This window comes from Mastacembelus armatus, chromosome 13, assembly GCF_900324485.2.
Source record: "Mastacembelus armatus chromosome 13, fMasArm1.2, whole genome shotgun sequence".
Classification (NCBI taxonomy): Eukaryota; Metazoa; Chordata; class Actinopteri; order Synbranchiformes; family Mastacembelidae; genus Mastacembelus; species Mastacembelus armatus.
In genome coordinates this window covers 12754895-12779689 of record NC_046645.1, presented here as the reverse complement: position 1 = coordinate 12779689, position 24795 = coordinate 12754895, and the positions used below count along the sequence as shown (strand labels likewise).

The 24795-nt window shown below is 40.4% G+C and overlaps 1 protein-coding gene across 3 annotated transcripts in view; it reads left to right on the top strand.

Moving 5' to 3' along the window:
- Positions 1-1452: 1452 nt before the first annotated feature.
- The window catches only part of LOC113144758 (roundabout homolog 2), a 46208-nt gene continuing 22865 nt past the window's right edge, over positions 1453-24795 (top strand). For all 3 annotated transcript variants that reach the window (XM_026330992.1, XM_026331000.1, XM_026330984.1), the window contains exons 1-5: positions 1453-1893; positions 13125-13451; positions 22867-23024; positions 24054-24174; positions 24262-24400. In XM_026330992.1, the coding sequence (XP_026186777.1) occupies positions 1839-1893; positions 13125-13451; positions 22867-23024; positions 24054-24174; positions 24262-24400 (800 nt within the window). In that variant the 5' untranslated portion in view covers positions 1453-1838. The remainder of the gene's footprint in view (positions 1894-13124; positions 13452-22866; positions 23025-24053; positions 24175-24261; positions 24401-24795) is intronic.

The window sequence follows — 24795 nt, the reverse complement described above, 5'->3', positions numbered from 1 at the left end:
GTATGTCAGGTTGATTGGTGACTCTAAATTGCCCATAGGAGTGAGTGTGAGTGTGTGAGGTTGTTTGTCTCTATGTGACCCTGTGATGGACTGGTGACCTGTCCAGGGTGTACCCCTGCCTTCCACCCAAAGAGAGCTGGGATAGGCTCCAGCAGATCCATGTGATCCTGGTTAAGGAATAAGCAGGTATAGATAATGGATGGATGGATGGATAAGAAGAGATGCAAAACAAATCAAAATGCATTTGACTTTTGTGCCGATGGACTGAAAAGGCACAAAACTACAAAGAGATGAATATCAACCATTGGAAGACACAAACTGAGGACAAATGTAGGAGATACAGGGGCCTTTTATATGTCTGTGCTCACAGACCCAAGGTCCCATGCTCTGCCCATGACCACACACCTTATGGATAGAAAAATTCTGAATGTAAGAAAACTATCAGTTGAACATTGTTGACAGGACTATGATGAGAAAAAAGCTCAAAAGTGTTGTGAGAAAAAATGTAAGGTTTATGTTTCAAGAGGAAAATGGACACTATCTTCGGATAGAGAATTAGAAGAATGAGAGATAGAGAAGAGACATTCACTTCAGTCAGTGTTATAGAAAGTAACAATAAAGTTATGTATAAACTAAAGTGTTTACAAAACAACTTAAAAACAGGCAGGTTTCCCACTGATCACAGGGTCGGTGGTTCAGCTCCCTGGTTTCCTCTGTCCACAAGTGATATTGAGCAACATGCTGAGCCCCAAATTGCTTATAAGCTTATAGGCTACATGCAGTTTGTGTGAAAAAGAGCTCATTTTAAAAGTGCTTGTGTCCACTTATAAAGAATTAATCTGAACATGAGTTGAGGGTATTTGATTTTCCTGCTCAAATCGCCTGATTTGAATGATTTTTATAGGTCTATAACAAATCTTTTAATCATCTTGCAGCCCCTTAGATTGATCTTCATGGTTTCTAGTCTCACTAAACAGACCGAAGCCTATTTTACTTGCTGACTGAACAATTTTAAATTAAAATCCAGTTTTCCAAGCATAATAGAAACCTACTTCAGTGCCTAAAACTACATCAACAGCCCTCCAGCCCCTATTGCAGTTGTAACCTTAACCAGTAATAGTCCAAAATCTTAAACAGGATCAGCCAATATCTCTCTCCTTTATCTTCTTCCATGTGAGGACTTTTTTGGTCCTCATATGGCAGCACAGAGCTCAACTAAGCGCACACACGCCCCCACTTTAGACAAGGAGAGGGCGCAGATGTCGTTCTGTCTCTTTAAAACACTGACTCCTGGAGGTTGGCGAGGATTTGTTGCGGATAGCTGGGAGTGCGCAGCTCTCGCCTCGGCATGTGCAGCGCTTCATATTCACCCGAACTGACGCCGCAACCTGCGCCTGCCCCGATCACAGCAGAGAGGAGTTATTTTATTTATGACCGGCCTAAATAGAGTTAAACCTGATTTTATTTATTTATTTATTTTGTTTTGTTTTCAGCAGCATCGGCGCATCTTAGAAAGAAGCCACAGAGTGTGAGTGTGAGTGTGTGTGTGTGCGTGTGTGTCAGGATGAAGTGATGCTGCTGAGTTTTGTTATTAGGTTCCTCCGGGGCGGTGCTGGCTCCGCCGCCACCGCCGCTGCTGCTGCTGCTGCTGCTGCTGCTGTTGTGGTGGCTTTGTGGGAGTGACATCAAAGTTTTTTCAGGGTGATTTTACTCGCTTGAGATACTTCAGCTGAGGCTCAGGCTCCAAACCGGTTCCCGGCTTTTACCTAATTCCGGGCGCTGCTTTATGACCCGAGGCTGCGGGCTCCACAGGACTTTGGCACCGGGAGAGTGTGGAGATGAACTTTGGAAATTTACTACTTGCGACTGTCTCATTCGTCAGCATCGCTTCAGGTAAATGATTAAAATGTCACAAATAAACAGAAATGGTCTTCTCCTTCTTCACTCTGTCTCTCTCTCTGTCTGTCTGTCTCTCTTTCTCTCTCTCTCTCTCACACACACACACACACACACACACACTCATAGCCCATATGGCGTGACTGTGCCTCATAGTGTATTTGACTTGTCTAATCGTGTTTTCTATCCACCCAGATGGATGTAAATGTTGTGTTTAGCTGGATTTCAAACACGCGTCCCCTGAAAGCTGTGGGAACATCCTCTAAAATGAATAATAAAGGAAGATGTCACGCTTGCATTCATTTGTAAGATTTATAGCCCCCCCCCCGCGCCCCTCTGACTACCGAGGTGATCACACTGAGGAAACCATCAGACAGCAGGGGAGGTTAGAAGAGGTGTTTAACTCACTTTCAGGTCTGAAACTCCCAGACACAAGTGTCATTGGTCTGTAAAGGCCCCCCAGCCTCCAAATATGGCCACGGAGAAGTGCACATAGTATTAAAGACGCTTTTAAAAGCTTGTTTTTGATTACCTTGGAGAAAGGGATTATATGTTTTTAACCATTGATTTAAAAACAGCTTAAATTTCCAAGCTCTAATCCAAACTCCAAGCAGGGCTCAGGAAAACAATTCATGAGAGTGCAGATGTTCTTTTTTTATTTTCTGATGATTTGAGATGATGTTTAACATAGAAGTGGTAGTTGATGATGCATTTAAGGTCTGAATGATGTGTTTCAGTTTCAAATGTTTAGCAAAGGAAATTGCTGCATTGTCAAAAATAAAGGCCACAGTCATGTTTTACATTAGAACCCAAATGTTAAAGCAAATACAAATATTGATATTTTTGAATTAAAACTATTAACAATATATGCTGGCTAGTGTTAATTTACTTGGTTGGTATAGGTTTTTAACAAGTAGCAGCGTTATCTTCATGAACTGATGTCTTTGAGATTTACATCCCTCTGCTGGTTTCGGTCGTGCTGTATTGCTGATTGGAGAATTGGTCTCATTAACACAGTGACAAAGGCATTGGCAACTTGGGAGTAGTTGGTAAAAGCTGTAAACGTGACACTGAGATATTACCATCTTTTCAGTTTATATGGCTAACCTTTTAGTGTAATTGCCTGTCTAGAAAATACATTATCATTCATTTGGAAATATATTTCCGGTCACTAGATAAATATAAGTCCAGTATTTTATCTCTTTTACCTTTGTTTTTATCTCTACCACCTACTAAATACGTGACTCAGTGGCAGCTATCAAAATGTTAATGTTGTTGGCTATGAAACCAAAATACTGGGCTGAAAGATGCTAAAATGCTCCGTAAAGCTGAGGGAAAGTGTCTGGCAGTGGTTCTCTGAGACTGCAAGTGTGCATGACCCCTTTCACATGGAAGTAGTCATGTCATCCACTGTTGAAATATTGATTATAGCAGCTTTAAAGAATTATGACCAAGACAAGCAAGGTATTTTGCAACTTACACATAGTATTTTTACCATTTCTGTACCACAATTACCTATTAGTCAGCTAACATAGACACTGACAATAATATCTCTGCAGTAAACTGAGATCAGCTGATATATCAGCCCATCCAAGTTATTGGTCTAGCTTTGCTTCACATCGTCTTCAATGATAAACTATAATTTCATATCATAAATCCTAAGTTCCATGGCCCCTGTGACTCCTCTCTCCACTTGCTCTGCTTCATTGTTATGAACTGGTGCCACCTCTCAATGTTAAACGTACTTTTCTACACCCACACGATCCAGTCACATCCATTAATCTGGAGTATTCCCTTTCATTCTGAGCTCTATTACATTGCACCTTCTCGTAGGGTGATGTGTGTTTTCATTAAAATACTTATGAGAAAAGGAATCAGACAGGTCATGATCTCTGTATGAGCTGTGCTCAGACTGGTAGATGTTATTCCGTTGTTTTTACATACAAGAAAGAACACATGAAAGTCTAGAGTGAGATTTGTGTCGGTGAAAAGCATGACGGGGGTTCTGTGTTTTCTCAGATCTCTATGTGGCAGAGATGAGAAACAATAGTCAATTTCAAAAACGATATTCAGCTTGTTTTTAAACAGACCAAATCCCAATTAGTATGCCCATCAGCGTAGACCCTAACAGGTCTCATTGAGCTGCGTTCAGACTCAGCTGTGGAACTAATCGGAGCTAAACTACCCTTAGCAGGTGATTTGTGTCCAGTCTGTCCTCCCGCTCATTATCTAGTGACAAATATGGCTGAAGGCTGACTAAAGCCGCTCACAGCCCCTCTCAATGAAATGACCGTGGATGATGAAACCACTGCAGAAGCTGGTTAGTCTAATGTGTCACAGACTTGAGTCATGTTGCCGGATGCTGATGATGTCCCAGTTCTCGTACAGTCGCTGATGACATCATTTAGAGATTAGATGTTGGATGAGGAGGACAGTTGCCAAACAAAGGCTCCAGAGGCCCAGACTAATACTAGATGAAAACCAAACCTGACAACTCTACTTTGAAATGTAGTTTGCTGTGGCACATTATCGCCCTTCTGCAGAGATTACTTGGCAATGAACTCCTTGAATGTGGCCTTTTTAAGTATGCAAATGAACTGAAATTGAAAAAAGACATGAGTACATTTCAGCAGACAGCTGCATAGACAAGCTGCCAGACTTCTGCTCCTGGCTGACTTTACCTTACGTGTAAAGTTATTCTCTGAACCTTCTACTTAGTAGTGTTCCTCAGCAGATATCAAGCTGTGAGTTCGTACATGTCCAGGATCTAGTATGTGTTTTGCTTCGAGCATGAATGTCGCTAAAAGGCACCGTGGTCTGAAGCAAAACAGGACGTCCCTCTACGGCATTGTTGTTTTCACACATTAGCGTGACAGCAGTGCACTCCTACCCCTGGGGAGGAACTGGGGTAAATATTTGTAAATACTAATTAATGAAAGCAGCCCCTTGTTATGTAATGCCACGGCTAGGAGCCAAGAAATGTCAAACCTAGCCTGAATCAACAGTTTTTTTTCTAGACATGATCTTCATCAGGCCCTCGGCTGTTAGCCTGCTACCTCATTCTGTTAGATGAAGCAGAAAGAGATGTTATGAGTATACATGTGGGCATGTGTCAGAGTTTGCAATTAGGACCGATGTGATAAGTTGTCTATCAAAACTGCAAGAGGAACTAATGAGCTTTTATTTGACTATAGTTGCTTTGTTTCTCCTGATTATCCTCATTTGCTTTCTCAATAAATGGAGAAACTCACAGATAACATGGAATCATGACAATTACTTCATCTAATCACCCTCACACACATGAACAGCTCAAAATGAGCTAAGTCTGTAGCTTCTAATTTTATTAAATCCACTGAAAAGAAACCTAAAATTTTGTGTCAGCTTATTGTTTAGCTGTCCAGCATCACTGTTTCAGCTCAGTCTCATACTGTCATTTTCGACCACAGCAGGCAGCTGTCAACAGTGAAAAAAAGAAAAAAAAAAAACACCGTACAGCACACAGCCACATTTAGAGACTAGCCTGTGAACACAGTGGAGTATTTTGCAGCTAAAGCTCTAGATTTCCCTCAGGAGTTGGTGCAACCAAGAACACAGCTAGAAGAGAGGGAACATTGGACTTACATTCATCTGGTGGACACAGAAATGAACACTAGAATAAGCAGCAGTTTTCTAACACGTTCACCAGCTCGACTTAAATGTTGATCTGGTGATGATACCCCAGTGTTGTATTCATAACTTGTTTCTTCTGCTTCCATTTGGCCTCAAAATTAGAACCGCAGGTTTTGTGTAAAGCTAAATGATGCCAAATACAGTAAACAACAATACTGTGTAATGTGCAATATGTTGCATTAAAAATAGATAGGCAGGTTTTTCTCACTTGGCACAAGGAGTATCTGTGATGATTATCATTTCAGTGACTGTGTGAAGAACATTTCAGCAAGTCAACCAAGACGTGTCCAAGAAGAAAACCACTGCTCATAAAATGACACAACACTCCAAATTTAAATTTTGCCAAATTAAAAGAAGCAATATTGGCAGCACACTTGGGTGTGATGAAATTAAATTAGTTTGGATCATATTGGCTCCAGCATGTCTGATGTGGATTTGACCAGTGGCTGTCTAGCCTGTGAGACGTGGAGGTGGGGGCATGCTGATAAGGGCTGCTTGAAAAGGTGTGCGGGGAGATGATGTTTACAGACAGCACAATGAATGCAGGTTTGTGTACATGTACTGAATTTAAAGATGGCTCCCAGTCTCTAAACGTTTTGCAGGAGCAAAACATGAGAACAGTCCCAAACATACTGCAGAAAAAGTGAAAACTGTGACCTCTGTCCCCTGACTTGTAGAACACCCACAACCAACTTTTATAGCAGAGAGAAACTGGACAGAATCATATAAAACTGGCAGAAGATCTCTCCAGATATTTACAGACTGATATCATCCAGGAGGTGCTAATGTGTCATCAAAAATAAAGGCGGAAGTGTGAGATATTTAAAAAAATAAGAGTGGAATCTCACTAGTGAAGGGTGCACTTGGCTCACAAATATGTTTCTTAAATATAGTTTAATATGGATGTCAGGATGCCTGTCAGGATTAATATGAATTTTTCAAATCATTTGGCTTCATTCCTTTGGGCCCCTGGGCTAAAAACAAACATAACTACTATTAAAAGGGTGTGATTTGTAATTGGATTACCGGTACATTTTATTCATAATGCACAAAGCCTAATAATCACAATATCCAAATAATCATTCACATCTGCAGTGGAAAAACACACACAAAATGCACTGAAAGGTGACAATTTACAGCAAAACCAAACATGAAGTGTCTTAGTAAGGTGTTGGGCCAAGTGACCCTCCTCCCTAAGACGACAAATGGACCAAAACAATGCCATTACAATGACCCCACAGCATAACAGAGCCACCAGATCCCCCTCACTGTAGGATACAAATATTCAGGTTTCTATCTGAACACCCACACAATATTACAACACTAATACCAATACACAAAGTGAAAAAAAAGAATACTACTGATTAACAGACAGAATAACAAAAATATCAACCTCATCCTGAAGAGGTAACACATACCATAATAAACGGAACTGTTAAATTGAATCTACTGTATTTCTCTCTGAAATGGCCCTCTGCCTCTCACCCTGGCACACTCATTTGTACAATGGATCGCCTTGAGAGTGTACTACAGAGTGATAACCTTGCATGAGGCCGTCACACTCTCATTCGCAAAGCTCAGTCTGTACGGGATGACAGCTCAAGGTTGACTGCAATTCTCTCTTATGGATTATCTTGGCTCCGTTTTGCCGCTCACACTGAAAGACTGTGAGGTTTGTGGAAATGAAGGTGTCTTTTTAAGCATTTCACTCCACTCTAACACAAATGTGTTCTATAACTTACCGGGGGGCTATAATCATGATTTCTTCTGCACTGTATCTTGAATCATTACACATCTTGAATTAGACATTTTACTGCGTGTCTTGTTTGCAGGCATGTGTGCTGGAGTATTGGGATTGTTGAGCTGATTTTTAACACCTCTAGTTTTGTTCATTGTGAAGCAGATGCTTTGTGTTTTATTAGCTGCTGAGAAGCCACTTGAAACAATCAGACGTAAAAATATTACTTTAATAAGTTGTTCAGTAAATTGGAAATATTTTCCTTGTGGAAAATACTATAATTTGCTTCAACTTATAGATCAAAGCTGTGAATCTAGGGAATAGTAACAGCAGCTTGAATGAACTAAAGCAGCAGTTTGTAAAATATCTCTTTTTGTGTTTGTGAAAACTTGTTTCTGAAACTCTCCTTCATGAGTAGCCAACATCCCTCCCTACTTGTTCATCTCTTGTAAATTTGAAATCCGTTTCACACCATGCCCACCAATGTCCCACATTAATATTTGTAACAGGAATCGAGTCACAGTCTAAATTCCTACATGCACTTGGATATCTGAAGATCCCCCTAGGCTCTAATGGGCTTTGTTTATGATCCAACTAAATGTACCTTCAAAAAGGTTTCCAGTTTCGCCTGTAACATTTTATTTTTCCATGTCAGAAATGGGGCTGATTTTTTCTTTTCCTTTTTTTTTTTCTTTCTTTTATTGCTGAAAGGTGCTTTCAACCACTGCATCACAATCTTCCTGTCATGAAGCAAACATTACTTCTTTCACAAAGAAAATGTGTGGTTGTCGTGCTGAAGGTGGCGTAGACTTTTCACTGATTGCACACTTGTCACTTTGGCCACCTGAAGCTTTTTGCTATTTTACTCTTTTTTTTTGGACAAGACTATTTTCTCTGTCGTACGTCAGCATGGCACTGCAATGGTTCTGCTGAGTGTTCTCTGTAGCTGGGATAAGGACCAATGAAGTGCTCTGTAATAATCCCCAGGAAAAAGTGTCTCTGATACACTTTTAATTCTTAACCATACAGTGTCTCGTTGGAGTCAAAGATGTCTTCTGAAACCAGAACATCACACTGAGTACGAGAGCAGCTCATAATCACAGGGCATGAAACATTACAAAATGGAGAGCACAAGTATGAAGAGTATAAACATGCGCAATAAAAGGATTCAAATTTCCCATTGTTAAAGGCTAATGGTGTTAATGGCAGATAGATGGTGACCACTCAGCCTGTATTCCTGTGAGTAAATACAGTGTAAATTTGTCTGTATCAAAAAGACCACTAAACATGAAGCTCTTTCTCCATTTTCCTTTGGGGAATTTGGGGAACATATAAAGGAAGCTCATCAGAGTAATCAATATAAGAGACAAACAACAGCCTTCATCAATACAGGTTGTTTAAATGCAATTGAGAAACACATTTAAGTGTATGAAAGATAATGCGGTGATATTTAAAAATGTTCTGTTTTACAAGCAAACATGTTGAGTCATGGTCAGCTAGATACCTGACCATGGCTGCACAGGGTAACACGGGTGGTGGCACCATTGCCCAGCTGCTTGTGGGCTCACCATCTCAGGGAACGCTTCCCATTCCCTCTGCATTGCATGAATGGGTATAAGATCTGGCCAGGCGTTGTTGGCGGACCTGTACTCAGGTTCTTGGACCATCACCTACAGGTGGCAGCTGTATCAAAGACCAATAAGAGAAAAGCCCAATGAAAAGTCATACTTGGTTTGCCCATTCTGGGGACAATATGATGGAGAACATGGACATGCATGTTCCCATGTAGTTTAATGAGCTTCTTGAATCCAATTGAGAAACGATAGTGAAGGAAATGAGGATGTGTCACAGTTTCAACAAGGACAAGGACCCAAATGCAGACAACACACACAGACATGAGGCGAGGAGCAATTGGTTTAATAACAAAAGACACAAATAAGAATACAGTCTGGAACAAGACCAAGCAACCAGATAACGAGACAAGGCAAGGCGACTAGAACTAGAAGACAAGGTAATTGGATTTGAGTAAAACAAGGTAACTAGATTTCAAGAAGACAAGAAGACAAAATGAACCAGCAAGGCAAACAGAGGAAACTCAGGCATGAATACAAAACACAAGGACGCTATACAAAACACTAGGACGCTAACGAGACACAGGTTAAAAAAACACTGATTAAGAAAAGTTGAACTTACTACATTAAGGGACACAACAAAAACAGGAAATACTTCGAAATAAAAGACACAAGACCGGAAACAAAAGGGGATTTTGACAGGAAGAAGATGTTAATATAGATATCCTCTGCAAGGATGACATTTTCCCCACTACCCAGGCGTCACGACTCAGCAGCTCTATTGATGAAAAGCCTCCCATGCACCCCTCGAGGTTAATTGCATGAGTTGAGGCACTATTGAGACAACCTTTCAAACCTGTCAGACACAGGTTTCCCTTCAGGGGCTACTGTGACCTAGAGATTGCTAATAGTGAACTTATGGGGCTTGCAAACCCTTACGGTGGTGGAACAGTCCCTGCTTTACCAGCCCCATCCCAATTGCTGTGTCACCCTCAGCTAGCCGGGGCACATTCCACTAGGCAAGATGGAGCGCTTCTCTGTCTCATGTACCAGAATGTGTACAAATTAACTGCCCAGTCTATTGTTAACAGCCTATCAAGCTGAGTTGTTAGAGAAGATGGGTCACAGATTGGATAGGGTCTCTCCAAGTCCAGCTATTTATGAGAAAAATTGTAGTCAAGGAGTGCCAGGCAGATTTTTCATCAACACCACTTGTGTGTGTCTCTCTGAGCTTTGCATGTGAAAGGTTAAACTTGAATGAGTCATGCTTGCTGTTGAAAATTGACTAAGACTATTCAAAGTGCAAAGGCATAGTTCACGTGTTCATTGTATGATGGTAAGTGGCATGTGTTTGAGAAACTGTGTCAAACTAAGGGCATCATTTCTTTTCAGTGTTCTGTCCTCTGTAAAGTGTTATGCTTCCAGCAGGTTTATTTGGCCACAATTTCAGCCTGCTAAATTAGTTTAGGTGACAATTGTTCAACATTGTTTAAGAAAAGCCCACTTGCTGCAGTATGTACAGTTTTAGAGGCCCTAGACCTGTTTTTGTGCCTAAGGTTAGTGAGTCCTCTTATAGCTGGTGGTGCTTGCCTTTCACCTCCCACCATTTACCAGTGAAAGCCAGAGGTGGCTTAATGCATTCTGTCCTGCCCAGCCATTACACACCTATTTGGACAGAACTGAGAGTTTGAGGAGGAGTAACCAGCTCTTTGTGATGGGGGTCCTCCTACACAGACAGGTGGTGTTATCCTGCCATGGTCTTTCTCACTGGATAATGGAGAGAATCATTCTGTGTTTGGGAGTCATGGTTTACAGCCCCCATAAGGTCTGTGGACTCATTTTACTAGGACATAGCCACCTCATGGGCCTTCTTTAAGTGTATTTTGGTGAGGGATATATGTGTTGCTGCTAGCTGAGTAAACCCTACAGACATATATTATGTTTTATGAACTGGATGTAACTGCACCTTCAGCGGCACACTCAGTCCTTAGTGTTTAATCTTAATTGTGTGCTAGCCTGAGGGGAGGGTTTGTGTTGTCGACCTTGTGTGCTGAGGTGTTATGGACTTCAGAGGATTCAATCCAGAAGTGGACAATATCGTGAGCTACTGAGCAAGTTTTTGAAAAACAACACTTGGTTACTGTAGTAACCCCAGTTCTCCCAAAACTGAGAGATATTTCACAGCACTGCCCTACTCGTATGTGTAGGACATGCCGGAAGAAATCTGCTTGAGAATGCTGGATATGGGCCCTCAAATGTTATAAAGGTCAACAGGGCTCAGCTGATTGGTTTTGCCCCCTGACAGTTTTGGTGGTAGTGCACCTTCTGTAATTGGCCACACCACAGGGTGCATCCCATAGTGAGATATCCCACTCACTTTTCGGAGAGCTTGGGTTGCCATAGTAACCTTTTTTTTTTGTTGTTGAGCAATACTGTGTCAGCGGACAATCGTTCTGTAAAATGTTAAAATCAAATCAGTTAAAGGGGCATTTCACTGATTTTATGTGTGAACACAGCTTTTTAATGTCTCTGGAGAAGATTTGTCATGTAAATAGTGATAACGTCAACAAATGCAACATAATAGCAAAAAGAAACACATAAGTCCCAAATTACACGATCCAGGAGTTTTAGCACTAGAAACTTGCTCTAAAGTTTGGGACATTTTAGCCTCTGCTACATCATTTTAGACTGCTGGTGTGCTTCTTTTTAGAGGCCATCTCTCTGTCCCCAGTATTTGTTTTTGTGATACAATCCAGTTATGACTGAAGAGAAAGGGAGCTCAATGTGATTGTGATGTAAGTTTATTACATGATTTGGGATTTGAAACTTCCAGTGAGTGCTTTGCGTGCTTTAGTTGCACAGTTCACCACCAGGACATCACTGGGCTGTACAGGCAAAATCACAATGCTTTTTTTTCCCTATGAACAAACTAAGGTGTCAAATATGTAACCTGCAGATTCCATACGCGGGATAATATAAGCTAAAAGAAAGTACTTATTATTATCATAATATGCCTATAGCATAATGACACTTATTCTGTGTTTGTAAATAAAGTGTGTGGGTTTTTTTTGGGTCTCTCTAGAGGTGCCATGGCACTTTTTAAGGGCTTGATTTGTATTCATCTGCATCCTGCATTAGTGTTTTGAGCTGTCCTGGTTTGTGACCCCAGGGTGCTAGCTGAGAGCGCTCAGATCGCTGTTTAGATGTTTGCTTCAGGTTTATGCCACAGTGGTGACTTCTGGCCCGCTCAGCTCAAATCAGTTCATGAAAAACATAAATCTGCTTACATCTAAAAAGTGAGGGTTTTATCCCGATGCCTCAGATTTAGGTATAATGTAACAGCAGCATTGTGAACCAACATATATGTCATTAGACTACTCCTGACTGCTCCTCTCCAGTGATAATGGAGGATTTTCATGCAGTCTAGATTATATGCAGAGAATAATGACTCAGACAGAGCGGCTCAATAATCAGTGGCACAGTGACCATTTCATTTTCTTTCTTTTTTTTTCTGAGCATGAGGGAGAGACCATCTGTTCCTCACAACCAAAGAAAAAAACAGCAGAATTTTGAATTATTCGTTTTTTTAACTCTAGCGTATTGTTTGAAACGTTTGGTCTTGCTCGAAAAGCCACTTCTTGTCCTGTAGAAATGTGCCATTTCCTCACAGCCACAGGAAGCTAGTAATGGATCCCAAGAGTCTGGGATATGACAGTTATCTATACCTTTTGTCTCTCTCATGCTCTCACCTCCCATGCCGTACCCTCAGATGCGTTGGCGTGTCTGTCTTATTCTTTACACCAACTGTCATCTCTGCCTTTGCAACGATCCAGATTGACACATAGATTGGCCATTACCCTATCACATAGATGACTGCATCCTTGGTACAGGTGGTGTCTCCTTTGAAAAGATTTTTATCATACAGTTTGTAGGAACATGGGGCTACTGTGGTTTACTGTTTGTAGAATATAGGAAGAAAGAAAAGCATACCTCAGGTTGTTACTGGAATTTGTGATGCCTTACCTTGAAATCAGAGTCAACCTTCAAAGACACCCATGATTTAATGCTTCGCTGCACACAGATTTATCAAACACACAATCTGTGTCTTTGTTCAGCATCTCTAAAGAAAGATGTTTTTGCCTTTCAAATGGTTTTGACATTGTCTGCACAGCTACAAGGAGATTACATGTTTTTTGAATGGTAGGTGGTCAGCTGCACAGATAACGTCTGTCCTTATCTCCGATTCACAGGGTCCCGGGCCCGGTTTGAAGACAGCGCACCTCGGATTGTGGAGGACCCCTCGGATCTGATTGTTTCCAAGGGGGAGCCGGCCACTCTCAACTGCAAGGCAGAGGGCCGACCCCCTCCCAGTATAGAGTGGTATAAGGATGGTGAGCGTGTGGAGACGGACAAGGATGACCCCCGTTCTCACCGCATGCTCCTGCCAAGCGGCTCCCTCTTTTTCCTGCGCATCGTGCACGGACGACGGAGCAAACCAGATGAAGGCGTCTACACCTGTGTGGCCCGCAACTACCTGGGAGAGGCCATTAGTCATAATGCTTCACTGGAAGTTGCTGGTAAGACTCCATGTTATTGATCATTGTCCTAAAAGTGTGTGTTGTTTTGCACAATATATTTTTTGTGTGTGTGTGTGTGTGTGTGTGTGTGTGTGTGTAAACAGTATGTAGATTCTTCACTTTGTCCTAGATCTTTTTACAGTCATCTGGCATTGTTATGGAGTTCCACTGGAGAGCTGGCTGTGCTTAAAAATAATGATATGAGACAACCAGACCATAGGAGGCAACTCCACAAAAGATGGTGGTGTGGGTGAAGAAGAATTCTCTGATAAGTAATGGCCTGTGGATTTGTTCCTAATTTTAGGCGACACCGTGGCAATGAAAATTAATGTATTCTGTCTTCTTTTATTTTCCCGTGTATGCCTTTAATTGCAGCTTTAGAAGAGTCAGTTTAGTGACCATAAACATAATTTTTAGGGACATTGCAAGTAGTTAACTGTCACTATTACTACTCCTAATGGTCATTATAATTATCATCATTATTATTATGATTACTGGTGTCAAATGACACCATTAACATTTATATTAATATACACTACACAGAGCCATTAGTGTAAAATATAGTATTTCTGCTACCAGTAGTAATTATTCTATAATTTTTGTACCAAAGCATGTTTGTGATTTTACTTGAATTGGATTTCAGTCAGTGGAGATAAAGTCCCCGACAAGACCAATGGTGATTAGTAAAGCTGTGTGAGCCCCCAACAGCTTTCCAAAACAATGCAGTTTAACAAAAACAACAACAACAACAAAGAATCTCTAAGACTTGTTATAATGGGTTTATTCTGCAGTGGAGTTTACTACAACATCTACAGAGACTTGTAGGGCACTAAACATTATTTTCTTTTATGGCAACGGCAATGTAACAGCAGCAAATACTCACATTAGAGTGAAACTGGAACCACTGAAAGCTTTAGTTTTTGAGTGAAAAACAATACAGAAAATAACCTGTTACAGATGCGTTACAATTTTTCCATATAAAACATATGTAGAGATTATAAAATGTGATGCATTGTTGTATAAACTACCCAACAGTACATACAACTCATGAATAGTCAGTTAAATCAGCTTAAAATCATTTAGATATTTGTCATGTTTCATGAAAAGTAGTATAGCTTTTTAAATGTGTTGATTTTTTTTTTTTTTTGCTGTAACTTAAGTTTTAACAGCCAGATTGTTACTCTATCACCTGAGAGTCACCTCTGTGTGTGTACCAACAAGCTTGTGTGAGTGAGCATGACGTGTTGTCTCCGGTTGAAGGTACAGCGGGGGAGTGTGAGCTTTCTCATATCTTGGTGAAAGAGCACTGAAGTAAAAAGCTCCCAGTAGAATCTGTGCCTGTTATTTCTACCTCGCTGCCATTGTTTTCCCTCTGTCCTAATTGTGCCAGTGTGGCTTGGCCCAGGGCTGAACTGCAGCTCTCTTTGGCATGAGGAAATGGATTAGTCAGTGGGTTGATTAGGGGAAGGGGCGTAACAGATTAGTAAGGTTGAATTGTCCCCTTTAAAGAAACACAAAACAGCAATTTGAGCATAGCTTTATCTTCCACCATACCGAACCATCCTTACTGGCAGTGTGTGTGTGTGTGTGTGTGTGTGTGTTTGTGTGTGCATGTGTGCGTAGTTGTGTAAGTGCTCGTGGTTGGCTGACCTCATCTATAGCTTGTGTCCAAAAAAACAGGGACAGCCTCCTGGGATGCGCTGTATAATGGGATCCATAAGCAGCTGAACCTAATGCAAATATCTAAGCAGATGCATGATATAACATATATACTGTCATACTGCCTCTTTTACATTGTTGATAATAAAATTCAGCTTTGTGTGTGTCTGAAGATTACAAAGGGATGATTCACCTACAGGCACAGAATGACGAACAGTATTAATAAGTGCCTGTTTTGTTCTAATCTCACTGCCTCCAGCTAGTGAGGGCATATGCTAAGACAGCATGGTGGTGGTCTTAGACTCCCTCCCTCTCCGTGTTTGAGGTTGTGCTGACTTTGGGGTAAGTAGTGACCCAATTAGCTTTGGCAGGGGGGTGGGGGGAGTGCGCAGTGTTAATGAGAGGCCAGTTTTAAGCTGGTGGTCTTGCAGCAATGTGTGTGCGTGTGCTGGCAGCGGCTGCGTGTGTGGCAGGAGTCTGAGGGACAACAGGTGGGAGGGGGAAGAGCTTTAAACTCCCACTGAGCAGTAATTAATACTGATGCATCTGTTCGACTGTTAGCTCGGCTCTGAGTGGGGAGCAGGCACTAACCTGGTTTTAATTACGCATTAATTGTCAGTGAATGATGCATAATGCATTGTGCTATAGGACAGAGACTTTTCTCTGCAGTGTAATTACTTCATTTTCTCTATCAACCTTACTCCTAGGCCCATTTCAACCCGTGTGACTTCTGGTTACTCCTGTTACTGAAGCGGTTTCTGCAAGAGTTAGCCAGTATTGCTCCTACGCAGATACACATCTTTCTGAATATAACTGCAACACAGTTCATAGTGACAAGCGATATCAGAGCTGATACACATTGCTGCAATGGTATGAACACCGTTGCTGACTTATTGTCTTAAATATGTTTTACCCAGATAAGAGGCGTGCAAAAGGAAAGTCACAAAATACAGTACAAACCAGGAAACAATAACACTATAAATATATGATAGCAAATAGTAACGTGAATATGAGCTACCATATAAGGCTGGGATATGTGGCTGTTCTTGAAGTATTAGTTTTATGAAACCATCTCTCATACCCAAAGAACCAAGGCAAAGCTGCCCTTGCTTTCCTCCAGATCACCAGGTAGAATTACCAAAAAAATACTACAGCTTCGTTAGATTTTTCTCTATTATTCAAGAAAATTATTACAGTCCTTCTGATTTTATTCTCTACTATTAGAAGTATTCTCGACCCTTGTAACCCACAGTTCTCCAGGTCTTTCTTATCTAAAATACATAAAATACAGCAAATTTCTCAGTATCTTCAGCAAATTCTGGCACGTTTGAGTGTCCTGTTCTTTTCACAGAATTTAAACAGCCTTCCACTCACATTATTTTGGTTCTTCATTCAATCCTCTCCCACCATGTCTAATAAAAACATATTGTCAGCTGTTAGCCCTGCTGTTTTGAATCTAATTAATATTAGATTGATAACATTTTTTCAGGCATGTTATGGTCCATCCACTATAAAATGTTTTGCCCTTTCTTCAGAATACCATTCTTTTGAAGATTGTTTGATTGCAGCTCCAAAACCACTGGACTTAACACATTCTCTCTGAGATGTTTCAGTCTGGTTTTAGATCTTTTCATAGTAATGAATTGGCTCTTCTTAGAGTTTTAAATGACTTACTGTATTTATAGTTACCCACAAAAACAAATTTGCGGCCCTTCTACTTCCAGATCAGTCAGTGCCCTTTGATATCATTGGCTGTAAAGTTTTACTTTCTTGCCTAAGATCTAACTTCAGAATTGATGTACTTCAATAAATTGGTTCAAATCATATCTCACTGATAGAATCTTTGCTGGTAAATGTATGGTTTTAGTTTCTTCTTCTTCCTCTTTATTCTATGGCCTTTCAGTTGGGCTCACTGCTAGGCCCAGTTTTTTTCTTGTTATATATTTTTGACACTGTTTTTTTGTTTCATTGTTTTGCAGATGATATCCAGCTTTATTTTCCCTTAATTTCCAGAAATCCTTGGGGTTCCTCTGTGTTCCAAAGTTTAAATGACATCAAGGTCTGGTTGACATTCAATTTTCACCTTTTAACCATCCGCTAATCCTTTGCTAAAAATACTTGGCTTTTTATTTTCAGATTATTTCAAATGATTTTAAGTTTGACAAACAAATAAACTTAGTGGTTGCTGCAGGTTTCTATCAGTTAAAATTATTGTCCAAAATCTCTCCCAATCTTTCTAAATCTGACCTTGAGAAAGCTATCCATGACTTTGTTACTAACTGATTAGACTACTGCACCTCTCTTTACTGTGGTCTCCCCCAAAATATCATCAAACATCATCCATCCATTATATCCATCCACAGGGTCACAGGGATCTGCTGGAGCCTATACCAGCTCTCTTTGGGTGAAAGGCAGGGGTCCACCCTGGACAGGTCACCAGTCCATCACAGGGCCACATAGAGACAAACAACCTCACACACTCACACTCACTCCTATGGACAATTTAGAGTCACCCTTCAACCTGACATACATGTTTTTGGACTGTGGGAGGAAACCAGAGTACCTGGAGAAAATCCATGCTGTTGTATCACTGACCCTCTGGAACAACTTTTTCTTGATTTTAATTAATTACATTAATTACATTTTGTGGTTTCTTATTTTATTTTATTTTACTTTTATTCCAAATTATTCTTTATGTGTTTTTACAGCACTTTGGCTGACACATAGTGTTTTAAAAGTGCTATATTTAAAAAACTGACATCAACATTAGCACCAGCAACAAATGTACCAAATGTCTGTGAGATTCAGGGAAATATGGAGAAATGTTGAATTAATACATACCAATGCAGCAGTTTAAGTAGTTTAATTTATAGTTCCAACCTGCAAACAGTATGTTCGGCATTTATTTAAGTTACAAATATTCCAACAGCAGTAGCAGAACTGAACTATGTTGTATGTGAAGGACAAACTGCATTATTATAATAAAAATGTTTTTTATATATATCGTAAATAAAATAGGTAATGTAATTTTGTCTGGACTTGGCGTTTCATTCTGTGAGTGTAGTATATGCAAATGCTTGCCAGGAGCCAGTGTGCACACCTGGAGTGCAGACCTGTGTGGCTGATTAGTAGATCCAACATCATGTCAGGGAATTTGCTCTATATTTATTTGCTAGTGTGTGGGCGTACATTTCATCATAGTCTTGCCACGAGTGCTTTTTCTACCAGAGCATAGGAAAACAGATTCCTCTTCAAGGTACTTGATATCGCAGCCCATCTTGTTACTATCTACCCTGATAAATCCAAATTCTTTCTTGCTTTTCATGGATTTTAGTGACGCACACACACACACACACACACACACACACACACACACAGACGTATATAATTATAATAATGAGACTGTGAGTGAACTCAAATCCATTTCTCCATTTTTTCAAAGTGAGTTGTGTTTTTTTTGCTTTCAGAGAAAACTGGGAGGAGGGTGTGGTAGTAGTGGAGGCGTGGGGGCTGTTTTAAAAGCATGAATGTGAATGTGATTGTCTTCTCACTGAGACATGCACAGGGTGGTGGTGGGATTAGAATAAAATAGGACAAATAAAAAATAAAACTTGCTTAAAAGGCTTTAGAGCCAGATGTTCCTCTAACTCTTGATGAGGGATTATAAAGGAATCAAAGTTGTGTTTTTTTTTGTTGTTTTTTTTTTTAGCTTTTTCTGCTTTACTTTCTTTTTTAACCAATCAGAATTAGCTGACACACATTATCTTTCCTTGATAAACCTGGTTCATACCTGTAGTTTAGAATATGTTTTGCATTAAAACTGTAAGCCTAAATCTTACAATGCAAGTGTGCAAATCACCACTGCTGTGGTTTATATGACTCCAGGCAAGCTTACTGTGCCCCTTACTAATAATGCAAAATGTGTTTAGCATTGTTTCATGCAGTTTCAGTTTGTAATTGAAGCGTCATTGCATTTATGGCAAGTGAAGGAATTTATATCCAAGACTTTTTCATAATAATAAAAGCTATATGCCCTAGAGTCTCTTCTCATCCTCCATCAACACAATCAGACAATGACTGGATTAAAGCACTCTCTCTTCTCTGTAGGCAAAGCCTCCATTAGCTGTGACAGGGCAGTATCATGACAATGGGATTAGACCACCTCGCTAACGGGTTTACTGCTCTCTGAAATAAAAGAACAATAGTAGCTAGGCAAAAATGTGCATGTCATGCTGTCCTTTAACCTCTCTGTCCACCCTGCTACCTGTCAGCTGAAACACAGGACCTGCTAACCGCTCACGCATCCGTCTGGCCCACGCTATCTGCTTCATAAGCTCACTGTCAGCTTGTGAAGCACAAAAGCTTTTTTTTTTTTAATCCTGTCTGTCACACTCGCACATAATATTTATTTCAACTTGCTGGGTATGCAAATGGTCTAGCGAACTGTTAAGTTGATGCCTGATTTTCAGCAATGTGTCAGTCAATTTAAAAAAAAAAAAAGCAGTGTTCATTACGCAGGTCTGTACATGCAATATAAAGTGAATGCAATACGTAGCATTTTCTAGCAATTCCTTTTCCTCCCTTTGTTTATTTTTCCAAACACTAACAGATGGCCTTTCTGCAGTGCTGAAGCGCTTCTCTGCTAAATGCTATATTACAGAGATAAATTTCACTTAAGCATTAAGTGATAAATATTCTCAGGGAGATTAAATCTTCTAATCTGTATGTCCCTGAAATATTACATTTATGAAAACGAATGGGCTCTTTTGGGATAGTGCCTACAGAAATAATGATGAAACCAATGAAAGTCATTTAGCCCTGCTTTGCCTTTATTTAAACTCACAGAAAGTGCCTTGGGGAATGTGAGGATCTGTGTGCAGTGACAGGATCCTGTCCTGCAGTAACGATGCTAAATGACTGAGTCCAGCGTGGACGGACTGTAGTGAGAGTGCAGGGTCTGGTTTAAGAGATTATATAGCAAACCTAGTTGTATTATGTCTGGGAAGCTAAGTTAGTAACTGCAGGCCGTCATGTGGGAGGGTTGATCTCTTTGTTTGAGGAGATTGGTCGATTCTGTGGTGGGATCATCATCACATAATGTACAAACATGCATGGGGAAACTCTGTTTGGCATGGCAGACTTTAAAGTTGGAGCAAAGAAGGATCACATTAACTTGAACACAGCTTCAAAGAAAAATTTTGGAGCTCATGTTGCACAGCGTTTGGGGGTAGTGATGTCAGGAAAATATTCTGCTCCCTGGCTTGTGCTTCAACTCTCAAATGTCCCACTTTCTCAGAGGCTGTTTCCAGGGACTCTGGGTTTTAGTACTGTAGGTGCCAGTGCATGCATGTGTATTTGTGTCTGTGTGTATTTGTATCTGTGTGTGTGTGTGGAGTTCAGGGATTAGCTCTCTACCCATAACTTTTTCACTTCAGTCACCATGGCAGTGAAACAAAGGTCTCTGTGCGCCCATCTAACCAGGCCTTACAGACGGAGGTCTAAAAATAATACAGTGCTTTCAATTAGCCCTTCAGCTCTGCAAAGCATTTGAAACAGGCAGCCAAGTGAACAGGGATGGGGTTATTTGGTGAACAGACCTTTGGGAGGAGAGTGAGTGAGTGCCTGGTTGTCGTCATGCCATGTGTTTGCTAAATACTGTAATTCCTGTAAAGGCTCCTTTGTAAGAATCTATAGCGTATATTTACCTCTCTGGGGTAGACGCTCATGCTTTATGCCCACAATCTCTCCCCATACCTCCCTTCAGCTTGTGAGATAATCACCTGCTCAGAGATGTATTACAGTGTTTGACGAAGAAAATTAATTAAAATATCACTGCAGCGAAATGAGAAAGTTAATCACGTCAAAGAGGTTAGAGATTTTTGAATGAGTCTTCATTTTGCAAAGACTTCTCAATTCTCCTTTGCCTAAATGTCATGGCATTAAACAAAAATCCCATTCTCCCACTTGGTATAGAGAAAGCACACCTCCACTTAATTTCAACAGAGTTGAGTTTAAGAAGGCAAGGTAGTGTGTGATTGATTAACTCATATTGCATAATGAGTTTAAGAATTAGATGGCTGATGGAAAACTGCTGCCTTATATGTATTGGAATATTCCTGGACGTTTACCCAAGGCAATTACAGCTGTCGAACAAGAATGAGGAATGAGTTTCCATCTTTACATAGCCGTGATTAAGATATTTCAAACGATCATTTATTTAAGCACAGTGGATCTGAATACCGATGCTGTGTTTCGGTCCACGGCTGCCATGTTGACACAGACCTGGCGGGCGATAATCAATGTTGCATAGATTTAGTTATGTACTCAGAGTAATTGGCTTAGGAGTAAGTCCTTGTTAAGTTGATTTAAGGTGGATTACTGTAATGTCACTAAATCCTAATGAGTAAAGACTAACCAAGATTATACCAACTGGTTGTGTTCTAGTCCTGTGACAGCGTTTGAAATTCATAGTGATTTTTTGAAATGAGGGATATTTGATTTAAACAAAAGCAGTCTATAAATGACACCTGTCACTAAATGTATCATCTATAACCAGTTAGCCAGGCATGCTAATGTATGCATTTTTATGTTACAGCAGATAAACCGTTTGATCCATTCCTTTGAGTTTTTCTATTGCATTATTAGAATGACTACAAAAATGGTAGTACCCTCCAGAAAGACTTGCCATGCTTAATTATGGCTGCTGAGCTATAAATGGATAATTGCTTCCCAGAATTAGGGTTTTGCGACTTCTTAACCAGTGAAGTGTGTAACAATGGTAAACATTTAGTCTACTACCATGGATTGTAGCTTGACAGAAAACAGATGATTTTTCATCTACCCATTTGTGAAAGATCGCTAAAATATTCATGAAAGAGTAAAAGGATTGTATTGATCAGTAATGATATCTTTTGTCTGAGAACAGAGCCTGTAGACTGTAGCTACATGATGTAGTCCAAAATGACGACTGATCCTGTGTGTGTGTGTGTGTGTGTGTGTGTTTGAAAATGTGAGCCTATCAACATCCGAGTGCAGAGTTTCGATTGCACAAGGAGGTCTCACGAGAAGTCTCCGGTTCACAGTTCACACCGAGGCTTTCATCTGTCAATCACAGCAAAAAGATTGGAAGATATGAAAGATCTCCGTGTCAGATGTCTCATCTTGTCATCAGCCACAGGATGGAGGGAGTGCAGGGTTGAAATGAGAAAAAGCTTTGCTCATTCAGTGCTGACTTCATTTTTTTTTGTCAGAGATATGCATCAGATTTGCAAAATAGCGTTTGGAATCAGAAAAACAATACTTTTAATTAATGCAGAGGTCCCATTTTTCCTCCCTCACACATGAGCTAAATTATGAATGTATTGTTATCTGTTTACTCCGTGTTGGACAGAGAGATGTGCATTATTCATACCTTCTGACAGGAGACACAGTAGCAGGACACGGGCATTTGGAAAACATTAAAACAGAGTCCTAACATGGACGTTGCCAGGGATATGAGCAGTCATGCAATTGCAAACACAATAATCGACTTTCTCTCAATAAGCGTGCTTTCAGCCAAGCCTCGGCAAGAAGATGGCTCACTCAAGAAAGCAACGATAAATGATTTCCAAGACAAATTGGTGTTTCTTTTGATGTCACTGGTCATGTGTCTGTGCTGCTGCTCACCGATCTGTGGGCCTGATTTCGAGTCTTTGTTTTAAATACATCAGACAGACAGAGCTTCTGAAGCTAATTAGATTACTTTGTCTCTTCTTAGTCCTGAGAGATGATTTCCGGCAGGCCCCGAGCGATGTGGTGGTGGCTGCTGGCGAGCCTGCTGTGTTAGAGTGCGTGCCTCCACGAGGTCACCCTGAGCCCACCGTGTCTTGGAAACGCAACAATGCCCGAGTCAGCGGCAAGGATGAACGCATATCTGTGAGTTCAACAAAAACACTGGGAAAAAACTGAATGAGTCCCAAGGTAAAAAAAACAAAGCTGAAACTCTACTAAGGCAGATATACGGAAACACTGAATGCATCATTTCTGGTGTTATATTTTTCTCATGAAAAAAGACCAGAATCAAAAATGATCTCAACTTACTGACAAGTGTTGTCTGTGTAGTCATGGCATGGTCCAAATACTATTAAAAACGCTCCAGTGAGCCACACAGCTGTGCTGGGTGACCTGCTCCATCATTAAAGTGAACATGGGAACTGCTTACATTATTAGAGCACCAAATGTTCATGAAGCCGTGACTCAAAATAGTGCCTAACAAATTACTCCTGTTTGAATAACTCTTGCGGAAAACCATAGCGACCAGTTTTATTGATGGATTTGCTCTTTAAAAATAAAAATAAAAAAAATCTGTGTACTTTCCCCAGTTTTTAAAATATGTGTCTTTGTGAGGAGATGCACAGACAAGATGATGAATCCTGAGCAGATTGTGAGATCAACTAAAGGCTTTGTTGGCTTTGGTCATTTCCTCTGATGTCTTGATTAGAACAAAAATTGTGTGTATCATTACTCTTATCTTTTAAGTAAGAAATGTATTAGAGTTTTAGAGGCAAACATTTTTTTTTTGTCTTTTCTCTTTATTTATCCTATAGACAAATAAGAGCTATGTAGCTAAAATAGCTAAAATAACAATGAACAAAAGGTAATTTTTGAAAAGCACCATGGAAACTGTAATCTAAACAAAAAGACTTGTTTTTTTAAGGATAATTTTGTTCCATCATTCAACTCTCCAGGAGAAATCCTTTATAACATCCCTTTATAGAAAGGATAATGCAAAATAAAGAGTCAAACAGTAAAAGATGAATGGTCTATAACAGTGCAACAGTATCCAAATGTGGATTATTTTACATTAAAAGCTGTGATGATAACATTTTGTTGTATATATCTGATGTCTTCACTCAGGGCAGCCTGAAGACTAATCTCTCAAGCTGTCACTATGCTGTTTTTCAGATGCGTGGGGGCAAACTGATGATCTCTCACACCAAGAAAAGCGATGCTGGCATGTATGTTTGTGTGGGCACAAATATGGTTGGAGAAAGGGACAGCGATCCTGCGGAGCTGGTGGTGTATGGTGAGTTGATTTTTTGCACAATTAACATCTCTGTGCAAATACATCAGATCCAGCTTGGCCTGTTCGAGCACCTCTGTCTTCCTGCAGAACGTCCCGTGCTGGTACGAAGGCCTGTGAATCAGGTGGTCATGGAGGAGGAGACTGTTGACTTCCTGTGTGAAGTTCATGGAGATCCTGCCCCGACTGTGCGATGGCGCCGCGAGGAAGGAGAGCTTCCCCGCGGGAGGTGAGAATGATGGAAATGAGCACAAACAGTCAGGACCGTTCATGCACCAACAGCATCCTATGAGACTGAATAAGAAACACAAATTTACCTGAGTCTAGTTTTAGATTGTTTACACATGTGACCCAGAAAACATATGTGGGGTACATTAATTCATGTCTTTCCATTAGTGTGCTGATATAAATTCATAAACAGGAGAGGCCAAAGAGGATTCATTAGTTGGCACAATCCTCCTGCGACCGGTTTTCACCTTTTTTTTCAACAAGCTCACTGTATATTTGGTTAAGCCTAAGATTTACAGGTTTTACATATATAGGTGTTTAGTCATTTGTTTTTTATGTGAATAAAAATACAAATGGTTTTTGTGTGTTTGTGTGTATTATCCCATTATGGTATTG